We start from the raw sequence: 22906 nt of genomic DNA on the forward strand, positions 1-22906 counted from the left end.
TCATAGATCTTTTGACAACGTGCTAGTTTAGTCATTCCAGCCAATATTGGCCAAAAGTCACCGACGTGAATGCCGGTCGGCCGCCATCCATTCTACGTGGCGTGGCACAAGGTTTTGATAGGAAGGATGGATCATGAAGAATTTTGCATTAGTCACAAATTTTCGATGCTCGTTGTAACTTCTTGGGATTCGATTGTGACTTGTGAGAAAGCAATTTTTTGTGATCTTCTAATATCAGAGTACATAGCGGACCTTTAACTGGACTCATGTGGTGGTCTTGGACGATGGAGATAGAGAGAGAGGAGACTACTATCGCAAACACGACGAGGAGAAGTTCAAACTGGTAACATTGTCTCGATACTTCATGGAGGCTTATCTATGTCAGACTTAGGTCGGAGAAGAACAGCTCAACTTCGAGATGGTCTCTAATAGCTGTTTGTTACAGGGTATAAGTACGTCTTATTTCATCAATTCGCACTTGTTTTCAACTCCAGGAACCGGAGTCAATAGTCTACCATCTGATTCCAATGGTGATATTTCTTCGCCGGAACTTTATGATAACAATCCAACAGTAGGAGTCACGGCGCTGTGTACTCTGTCAGTGGCTTTCTTTGCCTGCAACAATGACAAATGCCAAGTAACAATCATCAATCAAATAATAGCTTACACGCTAGAAACGTTCAATTTACTGTAAATTACCTCTTTCTCCCAGTCGGTACATCCTGTTAGGACCGCAAGTAACGATGCTTGTGCAACGAGTGCAACTATAATCCCGGTCCAGAGGCCCTGCAGCTCGAAAAGAGGAACCAGCAATTATAGGAATATCGGACTGAATACTAGGGACGATGAAAGGAAAGGACGAATTGCAGTGAATGGTAGGGTAACTGTGATATACCTTTCCACCAATGTGACAGACAAAAGCTAGGAATATGGCAACCGGAATGCCCAACAAGTAGTAGGCACCCAAATTGATGAAAGCTCCAATCTTTTGCCATCCACATCCTCTTGCAATGCCTGAAAAAAATGTAACTTATAGCATCAAAACGATCGAAGTATAGGTCACTTTTGACTTGGAACATATTTAAGATTCGACACCATATTCCCTCCCTAAATATCAAGATAAGTAGTCAAAGTTAAACTAGGTCAGGTGCACCATTGAACTGCAATAATAAGCAAAGTATACCTGAAAACACGGACTGAATGCCATCCAAAAAATGGGAAATTGCGACTATTACCAACATATCTCCCACATAGTTCACGACTTCTTCTTCTGTGCTATAGAGGTTACCCCATGCCCTTCGACCGAAGATCATGAGAGTACCTGCAAGCAAGCCTTCGGTGGCGACCATCATCAAGGAAACACAAATTGACAAACGAGCTGCTCGTGGTCTTCCAGCGCCCAATTCATTTGAAACTCTCGTGCTACCAAAAATAAGGCCAAGAATTGTGAGACTCTGGAATAGCTGCTTCTTTTTCAAGATCTACTGAAGTAAATAAAGCTCGAACAGTTGGGATTACCTTATTGAACCACTGAGACCTAGAGGTATCATGTAAACCAAGTAGCAGGTGTTCAGGCTGAAACAAGCACAAGATACTAAGTTTACATTGTTTAAAAATGATAGCAACTGGTGTGAAGATTGATCCCAAAAAAAAAAAAAAAAAGGAAAAAATCTGGTGTCAAGAAAGCAATTTTGTTCCCTTCTGGTTGATACAAAGTATGTATGCACCTGATTGAGAGGACCGAAGCTTCAAGTTTTGGTTTGGGAAGAAGTCCTGATAATAAGACCACCATTTCGAATGACCAAAGCTCGAAGCTGTTGTAGACAATGAACCAAACAGAAACATCGTAATTGCTTCAAGCTACAGAATTATGGAGACCCATGTCGATATTGTACAAGGAATAGCATAAGCTCCAATTAGCATAAGAGCCAATTAATAAGAAAAATGTAATCCCTTTGAAGCCGTAAAAATCACATAACGAACATAAACTAGAATAAAAAGGTTGACAGCCCATTAATGATTCTGAAGAAGGATTATGAATCATTTGTCTCCTAGACTGTCCCGCAAATTTTTGATCTTTAATACATCATTTTTTTCTTTTTGCCAAAAGTGAACTAGGAGAAGCATAAAAGCTTGAGAATTACCAGGTCATGACAGCAGAAGGAATTGCTAATTTCAGAAATCCAGGAATCCCATGAAAGGCCTCCCTGGAGAAACCTGTCCAAGTTCTTTTACAAGACGGTGAAATTCTGACATATATTGCCAGTAACAGCACGTTTATCCAGTACGAGATAGCATTTGCCAAAGCAGCGCCTTTGTTTCCGAGTCCAGACTTGAACACCAGAAACCAACATATGAAAATATGCAGCGATGTGGTGATTCCTGAACAGACCATCATTGGAACGACATTGTTCTGTGTCTGCAGAAATCTGATGTGGCAGTGCAGGAGTGCATACGCGAAAATGCAAGGGATCATGAACTGAGCGTAGGATCCTGCCTCTGTCGATATTTGAGGATCTTGCTTGAAGAAGAGAAGGATTCGGCCAGCGTTGGCCCAAATGGTGGCGAGTGGAATGCTAGCTAATAGGAGAACAATCATGGCCCTCTGCTTGTGGATACCAAGCATGTGGTATTGCTTAGCTCCATAAGACTGACCGCAAAATGTATCCAATGCACTTGCCATTCCTATCTGTTATGAACCAAGCGTCTATAAGATGGTGTTTGGAGCAGTTCATAGATGTCCCAAAATGAAATTCAAGAAGCTTGTCACTATATCCTAGGAACCCAAATGAGGCCTTGCTTGGAGCATCAGAGTGTATCGCCATAGTTCACTCAACCTATACCCAATGGAAGAATCTGAACAAGAAAATTCTTTTATCTATTTCATTTTCAGACCGGGGTTCCTTTTTAAATGCAGTTAACAAATGTCCTATTTTGTGAGAAACACAAACATTAAGTTTCCAATCTCGGCGTTGCTAAACCTAGCTAGAGGGGAGAAAAATCACACATTTAGCACACTGAGCTTATGGAGAGATAACATGACCAGTAGATCAATCTTTGTCAAACTGCAATAACCTGAAGAGGAGCTAAGGTTAATGGCAAGCAATCTATTCATGGTACTTGGAAAGCAGGAGCACGCAGTCTTAATTGATCCAAATATTGCTAGACTCTGTTTATTCAACAGGAAGCAGGACTCCTATAATTATGTCAATACTATACGTCTCCCAAGATAAATAACAGCCTCGAAGAAAACTTTCATAGAAGTGACATCGCATGATGCTACTTTCCGGTTCTTAATATCTTTCATCTCTTGGTTGGTTGTCTTACCAACATGCTAAAGCCAGTCACACAAGCGAAGGACGTGGCCATGGAAGCGCCAGAAAGTGCCAGCTCTCCAAGATGACCCACAAACATCAGCGAGATCACCTGCAAACAGTAAATCATCAGGTTCACCGATACCAATGGCCCGGCCAATGACAGTTGCTGCTTCATTTCCGAGAAAATCTCGTCTTTCTTGAACCCATTCCCCGATGCGGATGCATTCTTGTCCCGGGAAACTGTTAACAGGGGTGACTCCAGATGCTGTTTCTGTTCTTCCACATCCATTGATTGCTTCCTCTGTGCTTTGGGCAGGGTGAGCGAAGCAGAGGGCAAAAACAGGGCAATAGCTTTAGCGATCCTAGAGATTCCACTGCTTCTGGTTTTGCTTTAATCATGAAAAAACATTCTTTGTGGAGTGGAAAGTAAGAAAATTATTGCATGGTCATCGGCAATGGGGTGCTGATGCGTCGCTTAAAAAATCACCAGAGAAAGTATCTTTCGCAAACTTTTGCCTTTGTTTTTTTTTTAAAAACATGTCACTTAATTTTAATAGCGCTTTCATTCAAGTTAATCTATGTAATGTTCAATCGGTGATCCATCGACAGATGATTTGGTTGATTTTAAGTGACATGATGAAAATTGAACTAAAGTTCAGTGACTGGTCGTTTGGCAATTAAGACCAATTATTTAATCATCAAACCATGCATTTTAGTGGACGATTCTGCTGTTTTGTCTGTAAAATCGACAAAGTTTTCTGTTCTCGCAAATTCATGAAAGTGTTGGTAACATTTTAAAAATTGGAAGTTTTTCCAGTTAAAATGGATCTCTAAACATATGTTCTTCCATAATCAAGATGACCACAATCATCAACGAACTTCATTATTTCACAACTCTAAGCTGCGTAAGATCAATCATTTGAACAATTAGAGATTAAGCTCTCTTAGAGTTCAAATTTTTATTATGAATTATGACCCTCAACTTCACTTTCAGAACTAGTGAAATTCTTATATAATGTAAATGAACACGATGATCAACAAGTTAGCTGATTTAAAAGTTTTTAACTTTTGGATTATTACTCATGTGAAGAAGTTGGATCTTTAATTTTCTTTCATTTTAAAGTACTTTTCAGAATGTGGGAATCTCCGATTGACAAGTTACCGTACGGATGATTGTTCAAGAAGTTCTCAACCTATTGAAGGCGATCAATTCAATTCTAAACCTTTTAATTATGCCAAATTAGTCATAAACATTTTAACAACATGCTAATTTGATCATAAACTTTTCAATTATACCAATTTAATCTTAAACCTTTTGACAACTTGCTAATTTGATTTTGAACTTTTCAATTTTGTCAATATGGACCTATACATTTTGGTGATTTGCCGATTTAGTCATAAACCATTTGATAACTTGTCAATTTAGTCTTTCCAGCCACTATTGGCCAGAAATCCCTAATGTGAATACCAGTCAGCCACCCTCCGTCCTACGTGGTTTGGCCCAAGGTTTTGATACGAACGATGGATCATGGAGAATTATGACTTAAGCGCAAGGTTTCGATGCTCATTGTAACTTCTTGAGATTCTATCGTGACTCGTGAGAAAGCAATTCTTTGCGATCTCCTAATATCGGAATGAGTAGCGGACCATTGAAAGGACTCAGGAGGTGGTCTTGGACAAGCGAAGTAGTCTGATGCCTCAGAGAGAGAGAGAGAGAGAGATTGCTATCGCAAACAACAAGAGAAGAAGTTCTAGCTTAGGTCGGAGAAGAACAACTCAACTTTGAGATGGTCCCTAGTAGCTGCTGCAGGGAACTTATTCATTTCCCATTAATTGATCGAGGATGAAGAAGACAAAGTACAATCCACTGACAAGGGTACTCCCCACAAATCTAGGAAGTCAAGAACAAAATTACGCTGAGGAAAACACAAGCGGCGTTGAAACCGGATTTAGCAGTCGATCATCCAATTCCAATGGCGATATTTCTTCACCGTAGCTTTATCATGACAATCCGGCGGCAGGAGTCACCGCGCTATGTACTCTGTCAGTGGCTTTTTTTGCCTGCAACAATGACAAATGCCAAGTACGAACCATTGATTCAATAATAGCTTACACGGCAGAAAAGTTCAATTTATCGACTCGCTCTAAATTACCTCTTTCTCCCAGTTGCTACATCCTGTCAGGACTGCAAGTAACGATGCTTGCGCAATGAGTGCAACTATAATCCCGGTCCAAAGGCCCTGCAGCTCGATAAGAAGAACGAGCAATTATAGGAATATCGAAAAAGACGAATTGCAGTAGAATGGTAGGATAACTGTGGTTTACCTTTCCACCAATGTGACAGACAAAAGCTAGGAATATGGCAACCGGAATACCCAACAAGTAGTAGGCACCCAAATTGATGAAAGCTCCAATCTTTTGCCATCCACATCCTCTTGCAATGCCTGGAAAAAAAAAACGTTACTTATAGCATCAAAACGGTTTAAGTACAGGTCAGTTTTACTCAAACATATTTCAATTTGACACATTCTCCATATTCCCTCCCTAATTCTCATGATAAGTGGTCAAAGTTAATCTAGGTCAGGCGCGCCATTGAACTGCAATAATAAGCAAAGTATACCTGAAAATACGGACTGAATGCCATCGATAACATGGGAAATTGCGACCAGTACCAACATTTCTCCCACATAGTTCACGACTTCTTCTTCGGTGCTATAGAGGTAGGCCCACGCCCTTCGACCGAAGATCATGAGAGTACCTACAAGCAAGCCTTCTGTGGCAACCATCATTAAGGAAACATAAACCGCCAAACGAGCTCCTCGTGGTCTTCCAGCGCCCAATTCATTTGAAACTCTCGTGCTGCCAAAAATAAGGCCAAGAAAGTGTGAGACTGAGGAATGGCTGCTGCTTTTGCAAGATCTGCTGAAGTAAATAAAGCTTAAACAGTCAGTATTACCTTATTGAACCACTGAGTCCTAGAGGTATCATGTAAAACAAGGAGCAGGTGTTCAGGCTGACACAAGCACAAGATAGTAAGTTTACATTGATTAAAAATAATAGCAACTGGTGCCCAGAGGTTAAAGATTTTGTTCGCTTCTTGTTGACACAAACAACGGATGCACCTGATTGAGAGGACCGATGTTTCAAGTTTTGGGTTGGGAAGAAGTCCTGATAATAAGACCACCATTTCGAATGACCAAATCTCGAAGCTGTTGCAGGCAATGAAGCAAACAGAACCATCATAATTGGTTCGAGCTATAGAGAATCATGAAACCAATGTCGATGTTGTACAAAGAATAGCGTCAGAGCCAATTAATAAGAAAAAGTAATCCCTTGGAAGTTGTAAAAATCACATCATGAACATAAACTAGAGTGAAAAGGTTGACAGCCCATTAATAATTATGAAGGAGGATTATAACCATCATTTGTCTCCCACACTGTCCCGCAAGTTTTTTGGTCTTTATAGATTTTTTTTTTTTTGGTTGCCAAAGTGAACTAGGAGAAGCATAAAAGTTTGAGAATTACCAGATCATGACAGCAGAAGGAATTGCTAATTTCAGAAATCCAGGAATCCCATGAAAGGCCTCCCTGGAGAAACCGGTCCAAGTTCTTTTACAAGACGGTGAAATTCTGACATATATTGCCAGTAACAGTACGTTTATCCAGTACGAGATAGCATTTGCCAAAGCAGCGCCTTTGTTTCCGAGTCCAGACTTGAACACTAGAAACCAACATATGAAAATATGCAGCAAGGTGGTGATTCCTGAACTGACCATCATTGGAACGACATTGTTCTGCGCCTGCAGAAACCTGACATGGCACTGCAGGAGCGCATATGCGAAAATGCTAGGGATCATAAACCGAGCATAGGATCCTGCCTCCGCCGATATCTGAGGATCTTGCTTGAAGAAGAGAAGGATTTGGCCCGTGTTGGCCCAAATGATAGCGAGTGGAATGCTTGCTAATAGGAGAACGATCATGGCCCTCTGCTTGTGGATACCAAGCATGTGGTACTGCTTAGCTCCATATGATTGACCGCAAAATGTATCCAATGCACTTGCCATTCCTACCTGTTATGGACCAAGCATCTATAAGATGGTGTTCGGAGCGATTCACATATGCCCCAAAATGAGGTTCAAGAAGTTTGTCACTGTGTATCCTAGGAACCCAAATGAGGCCTTGCTTGGAGCATCAGGAGTGTATTGCCATAGTTCACTCAGCCTATATCCAATGGAAGTATCTGAACAAGAAAATTCCTCTATCTATTTCATTTTCAGACCGGGGTCCCCAACAACCTTTTTTAAGCGCAGTCAACAAATGTCCTAACTTGTGACAAAAACCAACATTAAGTTTCCAATCTTGGTATTGCTAAACCTAGCTATAGGGGAGAAAATAACACATTTAGCACGCTGAGCTTATTGAGCTATATCACGTCCAGTAGAATAATCTTTGTTAAACTGCAACAATCTGAAAAGGAACCAAGGTTAATAAACAAACAATCTATTCATGGTTCTTGGGAAGTAGAAGTACACGCAGTCCGAATTGATCCAACAATTGCTAGACTCGGTTTATTGAACATGAAATAGAACTCCTATAATCATGTCAATAATAGAAGTGGCACTATACTTATTCCAAGATAAATAACAGCCTGCAAGAATTCTTCCTGGAAGTGACATAGGATGATGCTACTTTGAGATTCTTAATATCTTTCATCTCTTGGTTTATCTCAAGATTAAAACAGGAAGAATTGGTGTGCCTTACCAACATGCTAAAGCCAGTCACAGAAGCGAAGGACGTGGCCATGGAAGCGCCGGACAGTGCCAGCTCTCCAAGATGACCCACAAACATCACCGAGATCACCTGCAAACAATATATCATCAGGTTCACCGATACCAATGGCCCGATCAATGACAGTTGACGCTTCATTTCCGAGAAAATCTCGTCTTTCTTGAATCCATTCCCGGATGTGGACGCCTTCTTCTCCTGGGAAACTGCTAACAGGGGTGACTCCAGATGCTGTTTCTGTTCTTCCACATCCATTGATTGCCTCCTCTGCGCTTTTGGGCAGAGTGAAGCGAAGCAGAGGGAAAAAACAGGGCAATAGCTTTAGAGATCCTGGAGATTCCCTCATCAGAAAATAACCAAGTTCATGCCTCCAAAGGCGTCAACACACGTTTCTTTCTCTGACGACTTTGTCTGTCTTCTCACGTGCTTGGTTAAGTAATATTGGTCGGATTTTTGTCGGGACATACGTTTTAGAGAAAGTCTTGCCTGTCCGCACACCGTGCTAACCGTGTTAAGCTTGCCATAAATTTTTTTCACAATTTTTTTTTTTTTTGTTATTTGCCAGCCACAAGTTTGTGATTGGCATTGACCGTCCAATGCCAACACAGGCTAGCAAGCCTCTATGTTTTTTTAGTATTAAATTCTCCAACAGTCTGTCTAACCTGCGTGAGAGGGCTTCTGAGGTGTTAAATGCGAATAAAGGGAACCGAGACAAGCAGAAGGTTCCACCGAATGAGACAAATCTCGTTTGCTTTTCACAAAATATGATTGGAAAATTAGCATCCCTTTTGGTTTTGCTTGAACTAGAAATTCGACATCCTCATAGGCAGAATATCATTCACGAGGTGATTGTCGATGTTGATGTGTTGCCAGAGAATATTAGCCATATTTCTTGCCCACTGAACTTTGCCTGTACTTGAAAGGGGCCGATGCATAATTCAAACTTTCTAGTCATATCACTGAGAGCAAATATCGAGCTTTTAGTTTTGATCTTCAATCATGTCACTCCCTTGTGATTTTCCAATCAATGGTACACTGAATGTAACCATTGGTGTTCAAAACATAAAAAAAGATGAAGAAAAGGACGATTTGACTTGTCAATAAGGGTGACTTGTCAATAAGGGTGGCCTGAGAAAAACGAATATATAAAGGAGGGGACGATTACTAAGGAGAAAGAGGAAGGAAGGAAAAGGGAAAGAAAGAAGGGGGGCTTTCGTGCCTACACACCAACTCCATTTTGTGGTGCCCGATAAGGGCTCTTTTTTTTTTTGTTCGTGTAATTGCAGGAATTTTCTAAACGGACCCTTAATTCGGATCTATGTGAGTTATGAGTTTTTCTCGGTTCAATACAGGGGTTTTTAAGTTGTGAAATTATATTAGAAATGATAATTTAAGATGCTACGGAGTCATGTGATTTTAGTGGTAATGAATGATTAAAGTTTCCTCTCATAAAAGGTTGAGGGTTCGAAACTCCAGGCCGCGTTCCTTGATTTAAGTAGGGGGCCCCGACGGTGGGTTGTTGGGCCGGTCCCCTCCAGGTATAGTTCACTGGTTAGCCCTCGGGCCAAACACCGAGGGAAGCCAGGTGGGGCCGGTGGATCTGGATTATAAAAAAAAAAATTAAAGTTCCACGTGCGTTGCTGCCCGATTCCGAATTTTCTGTTTTTTTTTTTTTTGAAGGTTTTTGCTCGTTTTTTGCTCTCTTTTGAGTTGGCAGAGTTTAGGATCGTTCAGTACTACGAAAGGGCCTTTTTAGACAATGAGTTCACTTGAAGTGGTGTTCAGTAGAGAGAGAGATAGGGCGATAAAGTTTGTTGCGCAGGTGGCCCTTTCCTCACGAGTGGTTGTTTTTCACGTAAGTGGCTGTTCATTGTGATTGGCTGTTCTTGAGGTCCTTTGTCGTCCTGTAGTGAATGTTTTGACTCTGAAATATCGCCTTCTAGTCCAGCCTTAGTTAGGTAGTTGTTTACTTGAGTTTTGATATCGCTTCTCGCTTAATTGATAATATTTCAAGTTCGTCGGCTTGAGATAACTTTCTTGACAAGGCTTTCCCAAGTTAATGATGCTTATCTCTTCTTTAAATTTCTAAATTCATATTTTAAAAGCGATGAGGATTAAAGAGCATATTTGTTGCATAAAAATTGGATCTGCATTAGCAACTGTTTATGTTATTTCAAATAGCTTGAGTTGATTTTGTTAATTTGAAATGGTCTGATCTAAATACTCGTAAATACTTTGAGAAATGGTTTATTAAATGAATTGTGAAAGGTTATATGATGTAGTCTCGATATGACTATCGACACAATAGGAATGGGAGAGTGACTTCACCCGAACACGAGCAGAAATTTCAGTTCTGCGCGACCTTGGGAGACTGGACGTAGCCCTTTCGATACAGATCGGAATGACCCGATTCCAACACCAATCATTCAAGAACTCTTGAATCTATAGTGTTTTAAGTTTTCTAAGATAAGGACTGTAAAAGTGTTGATGGGAGATTGAAGTGGACGGTTCGTGAATGAACAAAATAAAAAAAAAGGATATAAACTTCAATAGTTGCTCTTCCAACCCTCCAAGGAAGTCGATAGGGCATCAATTTTTCTAGAATGATGGCTGCAACTCTTCAAGGACGCAGGCTTTGAAAAGCTCCAACTCTTCTAGGACAGAGCGAAAACTCCTTTAGGCTTTTAGAGGTATGAACTCTTCAAGGTTCAAAGGGTTTGCGCAAAACAAATTCCCTAATTACAATGGAGAACTTTCCTCATTATATAGAAGACTCTGGAAATAGACGAAGAATAAAGGCATCGGGACTAGATGAACATAGGGACTCCTGAACCCACCGGCTAGTGGCCACGCTGGTTTGCGCTCGGTTCCTTTCACGAAAGGTCATGGGTTCAAAACTTCGTGGTGCTAGTGTCTTACCTAGGCACCGTGGTGGTGGGGTCCTGCAGTTGCCCCCGAGGACTAGTCGTGCTTCATCGCTGGTTTGAACACAAGCTCGCCGGCCGTGCGGACACCTCGGTTATAAAAAAAAAAAAACATAGGGACTCTTGAATGGTAAAGACACATAGGAACTAGAAAACAATAAAAGTCCTAGTAACTAGAGAATGCATTAAAACAACTAGAAATCATAAATGCATTTAAAAACTTAGAGGCTTGTACTTTGATTGCCGGACTCTTAGACTTATCGATGAGAGGTTCGTCGAGTTTCAATGCGGGCTGATCTTCTTAGTTGAGAATGCCCTTCATTGAGGCTGCATCATTATATGAACTAATTTATGAACCCGATTTGTGAGCTGTCTTCTAATTTAGGAGTTGTATTGTGGATTTGAGTTGTGAGTTATTGTAGGATAAACTTCTGTTTGATGTTCATTATTACTGTGTGCACAACCAATTGAGGGTTTGTGGGTATGCATATTGTTGGATTTTTAAGGTGTATAGGAAGGACCATGGTCCGTCCATGTAGGCTATCACAGCCCTTGACCCGTTATGAATAAAGCGCTAAAGGGCGGTTATCATTTTCAAAAGAAAACTGCTAAACGCAGTTATCTCCGTGAAATGTGATAAGACGATGTTATTACGTTACGTGTGTCGGACGTCGTTTCAGATGTTATTCCAGCGAAGAACAAGAACGCATGAGGGGACTTTGTTTTCTATCTTGAATATCAAATGGACAAATGATCTCTCGAGGGATTGCAAGAGGAACATTTAATCTGTGAAAATGAGGCATGTATGTTACGTGATGTATTTCTCCGATCAGTGATTCAAGCAAGATTCTGGGCATGTTATTTTCCACGTGATCCGCTGCGTATGTTGCGGGATGCGTTCCCTTTATTGGTGTCAAAGGACGTTTATACTTGTTTCCTAATCAAGGGATGTTTTGTAATTGTTTTAAGGTGTAATTTTTTTTTTTGTCGCCACTGTTCATTGGGAATCGATTATGTTCTTCCCAACCAAAATGATTTTTGAACACATCAATCAAACGGTCTCGATAAGTCGAGAATTTGGAGTGGTCGCCCATCGCGATGCGACGCCGGTGGATGTTGCATGCGTGCCATGCGCCATGACGGGATCGAGTCTCTCGAGGCCACGACAAAACGTCACTTTTTCGTGAAATTTTGTTCAACGAAAATGAAATTTGAGTATACAATCGAGTTTGTCTCATTAACATGAGAAATTTGAGGGGTCGACCATTGCAAGACAATGCCGGAAGAGCCGCCACGCGCCAACATGCGCTACCAAGGGACGATGAGTGTGGTCCCCACACGCCATATGTGCCGCACGCGACAAAACTGTCGGAAATCGCTTGCTGATTTGGCATTTACGTGGTATCTCACGTGGCGAGATGACGTGGCTCGGTGACGTGGCTAATGATGTCATGGTGACATCAGCGATCCGAGTTCGACCCAAGCTGCGACCCGAGTGATCGGTGTCGCGACCTAAAAAATAGACAAGTTTCCAATTTTAGGTTAATGGATTACGGGATTAATTAATTAGATTAATTAACCTAGTTCGAGCTCTCCCAAGCTCTACCAAATCGTAACTTATGGTTCATGTGATTATCTTGCAAAAGATTTTTTATTTTTGGAGCCGCCACTAATCATTTTTGGTAGGTTGATTAGAAACCTAAATAAAATAGCGGGATAACTATTTTATTTCTGCGAATCAGAGATTAAAGAGTCCGGAGACTTGGTTACGCTAGATTACTCTAACGCCCTTTCGGTACCATTTTCACAAAAAAATGTCTGATTTGGCAATTTTGATAGATTCGCTTTGAGGTTCAAAGGTGTGGTTTTTTTGGTTTTTTCTTCTTATGATTTTTTTTAGTTTTTTGTTTATTTTCAAAATAAAGAAATTACATGAAATTGAGATGAAATAGGTTTAAGATTACTCCCCAATTTGAACTATCGCACCAAACTTTTGCTCCGGGCTTGTCTTGACCATTGAACCGGTTCGGTGACTTGTGAGACCAAGAAGTCTCGTGGTCCTATCTCTCCTTTATGCTTCTTTCTCATCTTTCTATAATTCCACGAGGCTCTGCAAATTAAGAAAAGAATAAAATAAGTGCGATTAATTTGAACCAAGCTAGAGAAAGCAAGAGGACTTAGCTTTGGCAAATTAATCATCGGGACATATGCAATCTAGGCGTTGATCTTCTCTCTATTTTTGCTTTCATTCTATTCTTGTACCATTGATGTCTCATCGTTGGTATGCAGCTGTTTTTTAACATAAAATGTAGAGAAATCAATGTAGAAAATTTGGACTAATTTGTATCCGAACTTAGAGGAAATTAGGAAATCACTTAGCTTTCTTTTGCTGCGGCGATCTTGAACAAATGGGATGAACTTGTGGCTTGTGTTGGTTGGTACAAAAATTGGCGATGGTAGCACCGGGCTTCAAAACTCTCATACTCTCAAACTCTCTTCAAATTTTCTCTCTAAAACCCATCTCAAGAGCTCTCTAAATTCTCTATCACCAAAATTCTCTTTCTCTTTTATAGGCAAAGTTCTTCATCCTTCATTCTTCATCTTCATTTCTTCACCTTCCATTTTCATCTTCCCTTCTTCATATTCATCTTCTCTTCTTCATCTTTATTTCTCCACCTTCCATTTTCATCTTCCCTTTTTCATATTCATCTTCTCTTCTTCATCTACTCTTCACCATCTTCCTTTCATTATCTTCTCTTCTTTATCTTCTCTTCACCATCTTCCTTTCATTATCTTCTCTTCACCATCTTCCTTTCTCCATCTTCTTTTGGTATTTGCAATACAGTCCCTGAAGTTTCAAGTATTTGCAATACAGTCCCCGAAGTTTTAAGTATTTGCAATATAGTCCCTGAAGTTTCAAATCTTCTCGGTGTATTTGTCCATCCCGTGCCTAGTCTAGACGCATGCTAAATTAAGTGTTCTACTTGCCAAATTATATGCCAATGCAATGTATGCTCAAAATAAATATGTGAGATGATTTTTATAATTTTTATGCAAAAAATAGATTAGTCAAAATTTAGGCGTCAACAATCGGCCCGGCCCACGAGCCGGGATCCAACCTGGTCCATGAAATACACGCGCCGAAGATTTGGTCGACGCGTAAGGGCGCGTGAGATGTCCATTTGGGGAATGTGACATACTGTTGTGTTCGTTTCAAAATTATCTACATTTTTGTATATTATTTGGATATATTTAATGAATTTAAAATTAGAAAAATACATATGAAATCCATGATACATGTATTTTACAGCGTTTTCGAGTATTTTTTTATCAGTATTTAAAAATAAAATAAAAAAGGAGATGGCTTATATGTAGATAAACATATTGGGTAGAGCATGTTTTGTTGATAGCATGTATAATGTTTAATGTATTTACTATTTGTATCCCGTAATCTGTATACAATTTGATGCATAAATTATTTATGTATTAGTTCAAATCATGCTATGCCATTTTATGATTACAAGATAAATAGATCATTGTATGGTTAATAATCTTTATTCAAGTGGGGAGTTCTAGATGATTTTAGTAACTTTAATGAACTCAATTTTACATAAATAGTTATATTAATGACAATTTCAAATTAGGATTCTTGGATGATGATTGGGAACGTAGTAAACTTTCAAATCTGAGACCTTATGTGAAATTATTCATTAATATAATTAGTTAGCGTAAAATAGATGCATAAATGTTAGGCATTGATAGTTTGTGAATACATATCTATAGAACTTCGTGTTCGGATACAATGACTATAGCTTTTTAGAATATCTAGCTGAACTTGACAAAGGAGAGACTTTTGAACAACAAGAATTATGAAAACTGGAATATGAGAATCCAGTATGTGCTAGAAAGCATGAAGCACAAGAAGCTCTTATCTAGTTATGGAAGAACCTAAAGATGGAATTACTGCACCACATAGAAAGAGATAAAGAGGCATTTGCTGCATGGAAAATGAAGAACTCTATTGCTCCATTATGTTGCTGAGTAGCATGAAAAATGTTATCATGCAAGGATTCAAGGATTTTTTTTAAAAAAAAATGCCAAAGTCATGTGGGAAGTATTGAAAGCCGATTTTGGTTAGACATAGGTCACCAAATTGAGACATATCACTTTAAGTTTTAACATTTATATGATGCCTTATGGGCAGAATATGAAATAATATTTGAGGCATATGTTAAACATAATAAGTGAACTATAAGATGCAGGCCACAGTTTGACTATTGAGCAACAAGTGCAAGTAGTAATATGTTCTTTACCTCATAACCGTGTGCATATAAAAATTCACTTGATTCACAATAAAAGTAAAAACTTTTGAGAATGCTATATGCCATCTTGAGCTGGAGTTGGAATGCCTTCTGGCGGTTAAACTAGAAACCGACATTTGTTATGTTTGTTCTAACTCAAATGGGGCTTCGTGCTCCAACCGTAAGAGTCAAGGTGGGTTCTAGAATTCGAAAAGCAAGGGAACAAATTCTTCAAGAAAGAAACAAAGTTTAACCGATATGGGAAGGGAAAATGTCCTTTAAAAAAAAATGACATTTCAAAAGTGAAGTATTTTAAGCGTGGCGAGAAGGATCATTTTGCTCACAACCGTAGCAAGTCAAAGAAGTTAGATTCCCCTTGCACACTTGAGAGTATAATTTATGTCTCCAGTTTAGTTTTTGTAATTGAACATTATCCTTTGTGGATTGTAGACTCAAGGGCCACAAACCATGTAGTAAAGGACATAGATGCCTTTGTGAAATTTCGTTGAAATTTCACATGGAGCAAAGTGGATATATGTGGAAAATAATTCCTAAGTGGAAGTCAAAGGGATTGGCATCCACCAATTGAATATGCGCGATGGTTGCACCCTGTTTCCACATGATGTGTTATATGCTCCGGAAATTCGATTGAATCTAGTTTTCATGTTAGCATTGGTTAAACTTGGTTTTAGTTTGAATTTTCACATAGATGGTGATGACTTGTCGTTAGGAACAAGTTATTATGGTTTTGGATATTTTCTAGATGATTTTATTATGCTGATCATTAGGTATAATAATGTGAATATTTGTTATTCCCTATTTACATCTCTTGTAATGATGTGAATATATGGCATGCTAAGTTGGGTTAGGGCTTATTGGGCAATATTGAAAAAGTTAATTTGCCTATTTGTGATCATTGCCTGGTGGGAAAAAAATAATGAGGAAACCATTTGAAAAAAGAATAAGAGCTGGGTTTCCTTTGCGGTTGATCTATTCGGACATATATGGTTCAATGAATGTGAGAGCAAGGCATGAGGCTGTTTATTTCATCGGATTTATAGATGATTACACTTGATTTGGACATGTCATCTTTTGATTTCTCATAAATCCGAGGCATGAGTTGCTTTGAGAAATTTTACGAGTATGGTAGAAAATCTTTTTGAAAGATTTTTTTTTAAAAGGATGGGATCCGATTGAGGCCGAAAAAAATATATCTAATTAGTTTAGATGATTATGTGATGAAAAAGGAATAGAAAAAAAATTGACTGTTCCAGCAACTTCTCAACAGAATGGAGTTGTAGAGAGAGAAGAAACAGAACCCTAATGAAAATGGTTAGGTCAATAATGGCACAGGCTAATTTGCCAATCACCTTTCGAGGTGATACTTTGTTAATTGTTATCTATATACTTAACTGTGTACTTGCCAAATCAGTAACTTCCACTTCATATAAGTTGTGGAAAGGTCGAAAATGAGATCCGAGTTTTCTTAGACCTTGGGGATGTGCTTTCTATACACACGAGTCCTCCCATTAGTATGTGAAATTTGGGCTCTAGAGGCAAAAAGAGTATCTTCATGAGATACTAAGGGCACTCAAAAGGGTATGTGTTATAAGTGAGCAATAAAGTGAAGGTGTAATTGAATTTGAATAATGAGATGTCGCATTCCTAGTGAAAGAATTTTTGAAAAAGAATGGATAGGTGAAGACTTTTCCCATAATTGAAATTTTGGATAGTGATAATGATTTCACTGGGACATCTCATCCAAGTGGAAGCAATGTGAGAAGTTGAGAATTGGTTTCGAATTGGTCTCAATTGCAACCACTTGATGTAAAGATGTTGTCGTTATCTAATGCAAGTGTAAGTGTAATGGAGAATGATGTACTGAGTGTATGATTTCCAATACGGTGAACAAGTTGCCAAGTAGGAGCGTAATGTAATAAGTATACAATCTCCAATTTGGCGAACAAATCGCAAAATGCGTTCTCCGTCAACTCGTCGACATTTAGACATTGAAGGTAAAGCTTTCATGGTCGCTCCACAAGAAGAGGATGAGCCAAGGAATTTAAATGAGGCTCTAACTTGCCCTAATAAGTAAAAGTGGATACAAGCAATGGAAGAAGAGATAGAGTCAATGATATCAAACTAAGTTTAGGAACTGGTTGATCTTTCGAACGGACGCAAAGCTATTGGGAACAAGTGGGTTCTCAAAATAATGTGTAAAGCTAATGGCTCGATTGAGAGATATATGGCTCGCCTTGTGGTGAAAAGGCATAATCCGCAAGAAGGAATTGATTATGAAGAAGTTTTTTTTTTTTATGTGGTGAGATTTACCTCAATTCACCTTATTCTGATAATAGTGATTAGTATGAATCTTGAATTACATCAAATGGATGTAAAGACTGCGATTCTCAATAGAGAATTAAAAGAAGAAATTTATATGAAATAACCCGTTGGGTTTGTTACTGAAGGCCAAGAACAAAAGGTATGTTGACTTTTGATATTGATATATGGCCTTAAGCAGTCTTCCGGACAATGATATATAATTTTTCGTAATGCCATATAGGCATATGATTTTGTAATGATTGATGAAGATCATTGCGTATATATTAAAAGATCCAAAAATCAATTTGTGATCTTCTCATTATATGTTGATGATATACTAATTGTTAAGAGCAATATGGAAGTTGTTTATACATACGAGAATTGATTATGTTCCAATTTTGATATAAAAGATATGGGTGAATCTGCATATGTTTTTAGAGTTAAGATTTCAAAATATTTTTGAAAGAGATTGTGATCTCTTTCACAAGAGACTTATACATAAATAAAGTTCTCGAATGATTTCGTATGCAAGACAGTAAACCCAAAGGTACTCCTATTGCAAGAGGTGCTGCAAAATGTGTCATGATACTCCACAAACAAATGAAGAAATGAAAAGCGTTCTATTTCCTAATGCTGTAGGAAGCTTAATGTAGGCTATGGATGTATAATACCTTATATTTGTTATGTAGTTGGAATGGTGAGTATATAGCAATCAAATCTACGTCAAGCACTTTAGACTGTCGTCAATAGAATCCTAAGGTATCTGAATGGTATTGTTGATTATTCACCGAGTAATCAAGATAGAGATCTGTGCCTTAAAGGCTATACTAATGTTAATTGAGAAGGAGGTTTAGATGAGAGAAACTTCACCTCTGAATTTGCGTTCTTACTTAACAATAGCATCATATCGTGAAGTAGTGATAAGCAAACGTGTATATCCTTATCCATGATGGAAGTTGATCTCATGGCGTTATCACCAACAATATAAGAGGATGTTTGGCTTAAGAGATGTTTGGATCAATGAGGTGTTGCTAACGATGCTACATGTTCATTATTGGTTAATTGTGATAGTCAAATAGAAAGAGCTTATACTAAGGATTCACTGCCGGACCAAACACATCGATACAAAGTATGATTTTGTGAAAGACATGGTTGTACGAAAAGATGTGAATGTACAGTACATATCTACGACTAAAATGATAATAGATCTCATGACAAAGTCAATTCATAGAGATGTTTTCCTTGGTCATGTGTCTACAAAGGGATTAGTTCCCTATATTGAAATCTCTAGAAGTACGTATAAGTTAGAGTCCTGGATATTTATATTTTTCGAAATTTACAGTTAATGATATTTGTTGTCATTATTGATGCATATGAGTTTGCATGACATTTATGCATATTAATGTTTAGTGCATTACTTTGATAAGGTATGTCGGACAGATGAGAGATTAGCTCACTTATATGGGGTAATCGCCTTTATTTACTGTGTGATAAATTGAGATGAGACAATTTTAAGCTCATTATCTAGGTGATAATTGAGAGCTCAAGCTTAAAGTATAGATGTTGCCTTAACGGAGTGTTAAGATGAGGTCTTAATATTAATTATGTCCGAAAGAGAAATAGCCCACTTGTTTCACTTTATCTACCTTTAAATGCCGGATGTGAGTTCTGATGGATTTTTTTCAAAGAGAGTAGATTTGTAAACTCAAGTTAGACATCGGGTGTGTTTGAACTATCATCCGGACGGTATTAAGTGAAAAGATGTATTCTCCATGGGAAAAGAGAGAATATTGTAATACGTATTTCATACTATATATGGATGAGAGGATCAATAACAGTTGGCAGAAGTTTTGATCTCAACTTTTAAGCCATGTGAGACTCTTGAGGATAAAAGTTCCTCAAATTTGTCCTCTCACGACTCTTACTTATTCTCAAGATTTATATTCAGTATTTACTATTTTAGAGTGTTGCCAATGGTCATGAGATTGATTTGATCTAATGGGACATTTCTAGAAACACGAGTTGAACCGAGATTAAGAAGTTTAAGGGAAGAAGAAATTAATTTGTTTTGTTGTTGCATTTTATCTTTGTGTTCATAGTTCAACCAATTATCATTATTTGAGTTTAATTGTAATTGTGAATATAATGCATATGAAATGCTTAGAGAGATCAAGAGATATATGATGTAAATATGACCGATTAATCTAGGGTAATGTATACTAGATCTACTTTGAGTTAATGTGCCCATTTTGATATGAACAGAGGTATGGCAACGAGCTCTCGTAGTACGCTGGTCGCACGGATTATTTGTTGATATGAACCTTGCAAAGGAGAGAGAGAGAGAGAGTTGTGGATAGCCTTTCATGGGTTAGTGGAAGATGTTGGATTTTTAAGGGTGCATAGGAAGGGCTGTGGTCCGCCTATGTAGGCTTTCACAAGACTTGACCCATTGTGGATAAACTGCTAAAGAGTAGTTATCATTTTCAAAAGAAAATTGCTAAAGGCGGTTATCTCCTTGAAATGTGATAAGAGGATGTTATTATTGTCTATGTGTCGGACGTTGTTTGAGATGTTTTTCTAACAAAGAATAGTAAACGCGCGAGGGGACTTTGTTTTCTTTCTCGAATATCAAACGGACGAACGATCTCTCGAGAGATTGCAAGAGGAATATTTAATTTGTGAAAATGAGGTATGTCTATTCTGTGATGTATTTCTTCGATCAGCGATTCAAGTAAGATTCTGGGCATGTTATTTTCTGCGTAATCTGCTGCCTATGCTGTGGGATGCTTTCCCTTCACATATTATTATCGGGATATCCTTGTGGTTTAAATGATCGGCAATATAGGTGGAGATCTAGCTAGGGAGAATCTTGGTCACTTTCATTAAAGGGTTTTAAGTGTGATCTCGCTTAGATACTAAACACTAGATTGCTTAATGGATTGTACCATTATTGTATTACTTGATAGAAATTGAGAAATGGAATTGACCATTGATGTTGTTTCGATACTGTTGATTGATTTGATATGTATATACCTTTATTGAGATGATATCACTTGTTCTTGATATTTTGTGTATATTATATACTCGATTTGAGATATTGAGTTTTGACACTGATTTTATAAATGCATAATGAATGCTTGATCTGCTTAGAAGAGAATGGTACTAGTCATTGGCTGTGGTTTTTTTTTTTTTTTTTTGGGGGGGTCAAAATTGGCTATGATTGTTCATACCATTCATTTTAAATGATTTTCGGTTTCTTCCACTAGCGACAAGTAAGAAGGGCGCAATCAGTGAGGAACTTTTTAATAATGGAGTTTTTTGGGATGACCGTAGCTAGTTTTGTATATCAGAGTTGAAACTTGTTGGGTTAGTTGAGTTTAGAGTTCTACATATTTCTTTTTGTGGATTCTTGAAATTATGATACTATAACCAACTTGCTGGTTTATTAAATACATATACTTGTGGAGATATATATTAATAACATGTAGATATCAGTTTGTGTTTGAGGTTGCGTCATTTGGATAAAAAGACTGCCATATCATTTTCCCTCATATTTGTAGAAGTTAGGATGTGACACTGAAAATCCTATGGTGAAAGATGAATTAAGTGTTAGTGGCGTCTCATGAGCACAAGTACAATATAGTAATTTAGAAATTAACAAAAGTTTTGGACCTGTATGGATTGAGCTTGTTTGAAACATTCCTCAACTGATTTTGATGATAACAAAAATAAACTGACTACTTTATATCTTCGATAAAGTGTGCAACTTTATTTTATTAATGTTGACAGGAAAAAAAGCAGAGGTTGTGTTTATGAGGAATTCATGGCCAAAGGTCGATTGAGGAGGCATTCCCAAGCCGAACCGTATAAATCTTACTTGTAATTTCTCAAACTTCTGTTGATCTTGTTTTTTTTTTTTTTTGGTAAATAAACTTCTGTTGATCTTGTTAGCTCACATAGAATCAAAAGTTTTCAAAAAACGGTTGGTTCTACATTTTCATCAGTTTTATTTACTTGAAAAACTAGTTCAGCCCCTTTTGATTGTTTATGTGGATTTAATAGGGTAGTTGGTTAGGAAATGAATGAAGGGACGTGATTGAAAGTGGAATGAAAACATAATTGACCAGATTCAAAGTAACAGTGTGAGGTTCTATGATTGTGCGCTTAATAATTCGTTCACTAAGTGGCGAATGTTAGATGGGATAAACACTATGGTTAGTATTTAACTAAGTTAATTGAAATTGTTAAACAACCTGTAGCTAATATTATTAAGGTACTTCTTCTATCTTTGTATCTATTCCTAGTTGGAACAACTATAATTTTAAGGATTACAACCTTGCTCTTGTAAGAGAAACTTTTCACAAGCTGTTTTATCCACCGTTGATTTGAAAATTATAACTTGACATTCTCTCACTGTCCCTCATATCAATAGTGGTCCGCTTGTGAAACGTTTATTTTTTTTTACACTGACGTCCTTGCTGTCTCATACCCTAATTGTAAAATTTTTACCTTCTTTCTGAAATAGAGAAATTTTATTTTCTTTCTCTTGAAAGTTGCTGCAATAATGTTTAGAGAACCTTTTCCTAACAAGTAAGTTAGGTAATTAATTAATACTTGGGTTTTATGAACTATAAATAAGGGCTAGGGTAAGCTTAAACCAAGGCCTCACTTATGTTCATGAATTTAACAATTGAACTAACCAGGCATCATGCTAGAGGAGATAACATGACAAATGAAGTAGAAATAGATGACTTGAAAGGCAGCAAATTTTCTTATTACCTTGTCAGGGATTAAATCGTACTCTCGTATGCTAGAGATTATCATTTGTGCATTAAGATTTAGATACATTTTAAGTTGCGTAAAATTGACACTTTTTGTGTGGAAGCAAGCCATGTTCTCATGTCATGTCATCTACACATCAACAGCACGAATTTAACATTTTTACACAAAGATTTATTGCACAAAGAGTCAAGTTTTAGTGCACAAATATTTAATTTCTTTATTATCGAACAAGATTAACATAAACTCGAATTCTCAATCTCCTATTATGTACAAGTTGTCTTTCCGTGCAGTATCGTTTGATGTTTTGTCCTGATTCAAGCCTCGTCAAAGTTGGGATTGTCAAATATTAACTAGTAGCAGCATGCCCATGCTATGCACGGGCTTGTGGTTCATATCTATTCTATTCTGAAACAAATAATTAACAATGCATATTAACGATCAATGGTTAAATTTCTTAACAATTTAGAGTACTTTT

General features: G+C 37.9%; 2 protein-coding genes across 4 annotated transcripts; both read right to left on the minus strand.

Annotated features, from left to right (window-relative positions):
* Nucleotides 1-287: 287 nt before the first annotated feature.
* Nucleotides 288-3632, minus strand: LOC115736136 (protein DETOXIFICATION 16-like). 3 transcript variants are annotated; one of them, XM_048278230.1, is made up of 8 exons: nt 3328-3622; nt 2145-2689; nt 1728-1814; nt 1519-1575; nt 1322-1422; nt 896-1014; nt 700-786; nt 288-615 (listed from the first exon to the last, which is right to left on the minus strand). In XM_048278230.1, exons 1-8 carry the CDS (start codon nt 3604-3606, stop codon nt 553-555), a joined length of 1338 nt encoding a protein of 445 aa, XP_048134187.1. In that variant the 5' UTR covers nt 3607-3622; the 3' UTR covers nt 288-552. The 3 variants fall into 3 exon arrangements, 2 of the variants coding, with proteins under 2 accessions (XP_048134187.1, XP_030523520.1); XM_030667660.2 differs by having other exon boundaries at nt 1184-1422; nt 3328-3621; XR_004014857.2 differs by having other exon boundaries at nt 561-615; nt 1236-1422; nt 3328-3632.
* A 1448-nt stretch (nt 3633-5080) lies between these two features.
* Nucleotides 5081-8551, minus strand: LOC115736138 (protein DETOXIFICATION 16-like). Its single transcript, XM_030667662.2, has 8 exons — nt 8079-8551; nt 6843-7387; nt 6440-6526; nt 6274-6330; nt 5938-6176; nt 5643-5761; nt 5471-5557; nt 5081-5378 (listed from the first exon to the last, which is right to left on the minus strand). Exons 1-8 carry the CDS (start codon nt 8355-8357, stop codon nt 5319-5321), a joined length of 1473 nt encoding a protein of 490 aa, XP_030523522.1. The 5' UTR covers nt 8358-8551; the 3' UTR covers nt 5081-5318.
* Between the last annotated feature and the right edge of the window lie 14355 nt (nt 8552-22906).

The sequence above is a fragment of the Rhodamnia argentea genome, chromosome 4 (genome assembly GCF_020921035.1).
Source record: "Rhodamnia argentea isolate NSW1041297 chromosome 4, ASM2092103v1, whole genome shotgun sequence".
NCBI classification, from domain to species: domain Eukaryota; kingdom Viridiplantae; phylum Streptophyta; class Magnoliopsida; order Myrtales; family Myrtaceae; genus Rhodamnia; species Rhodamnia argentea.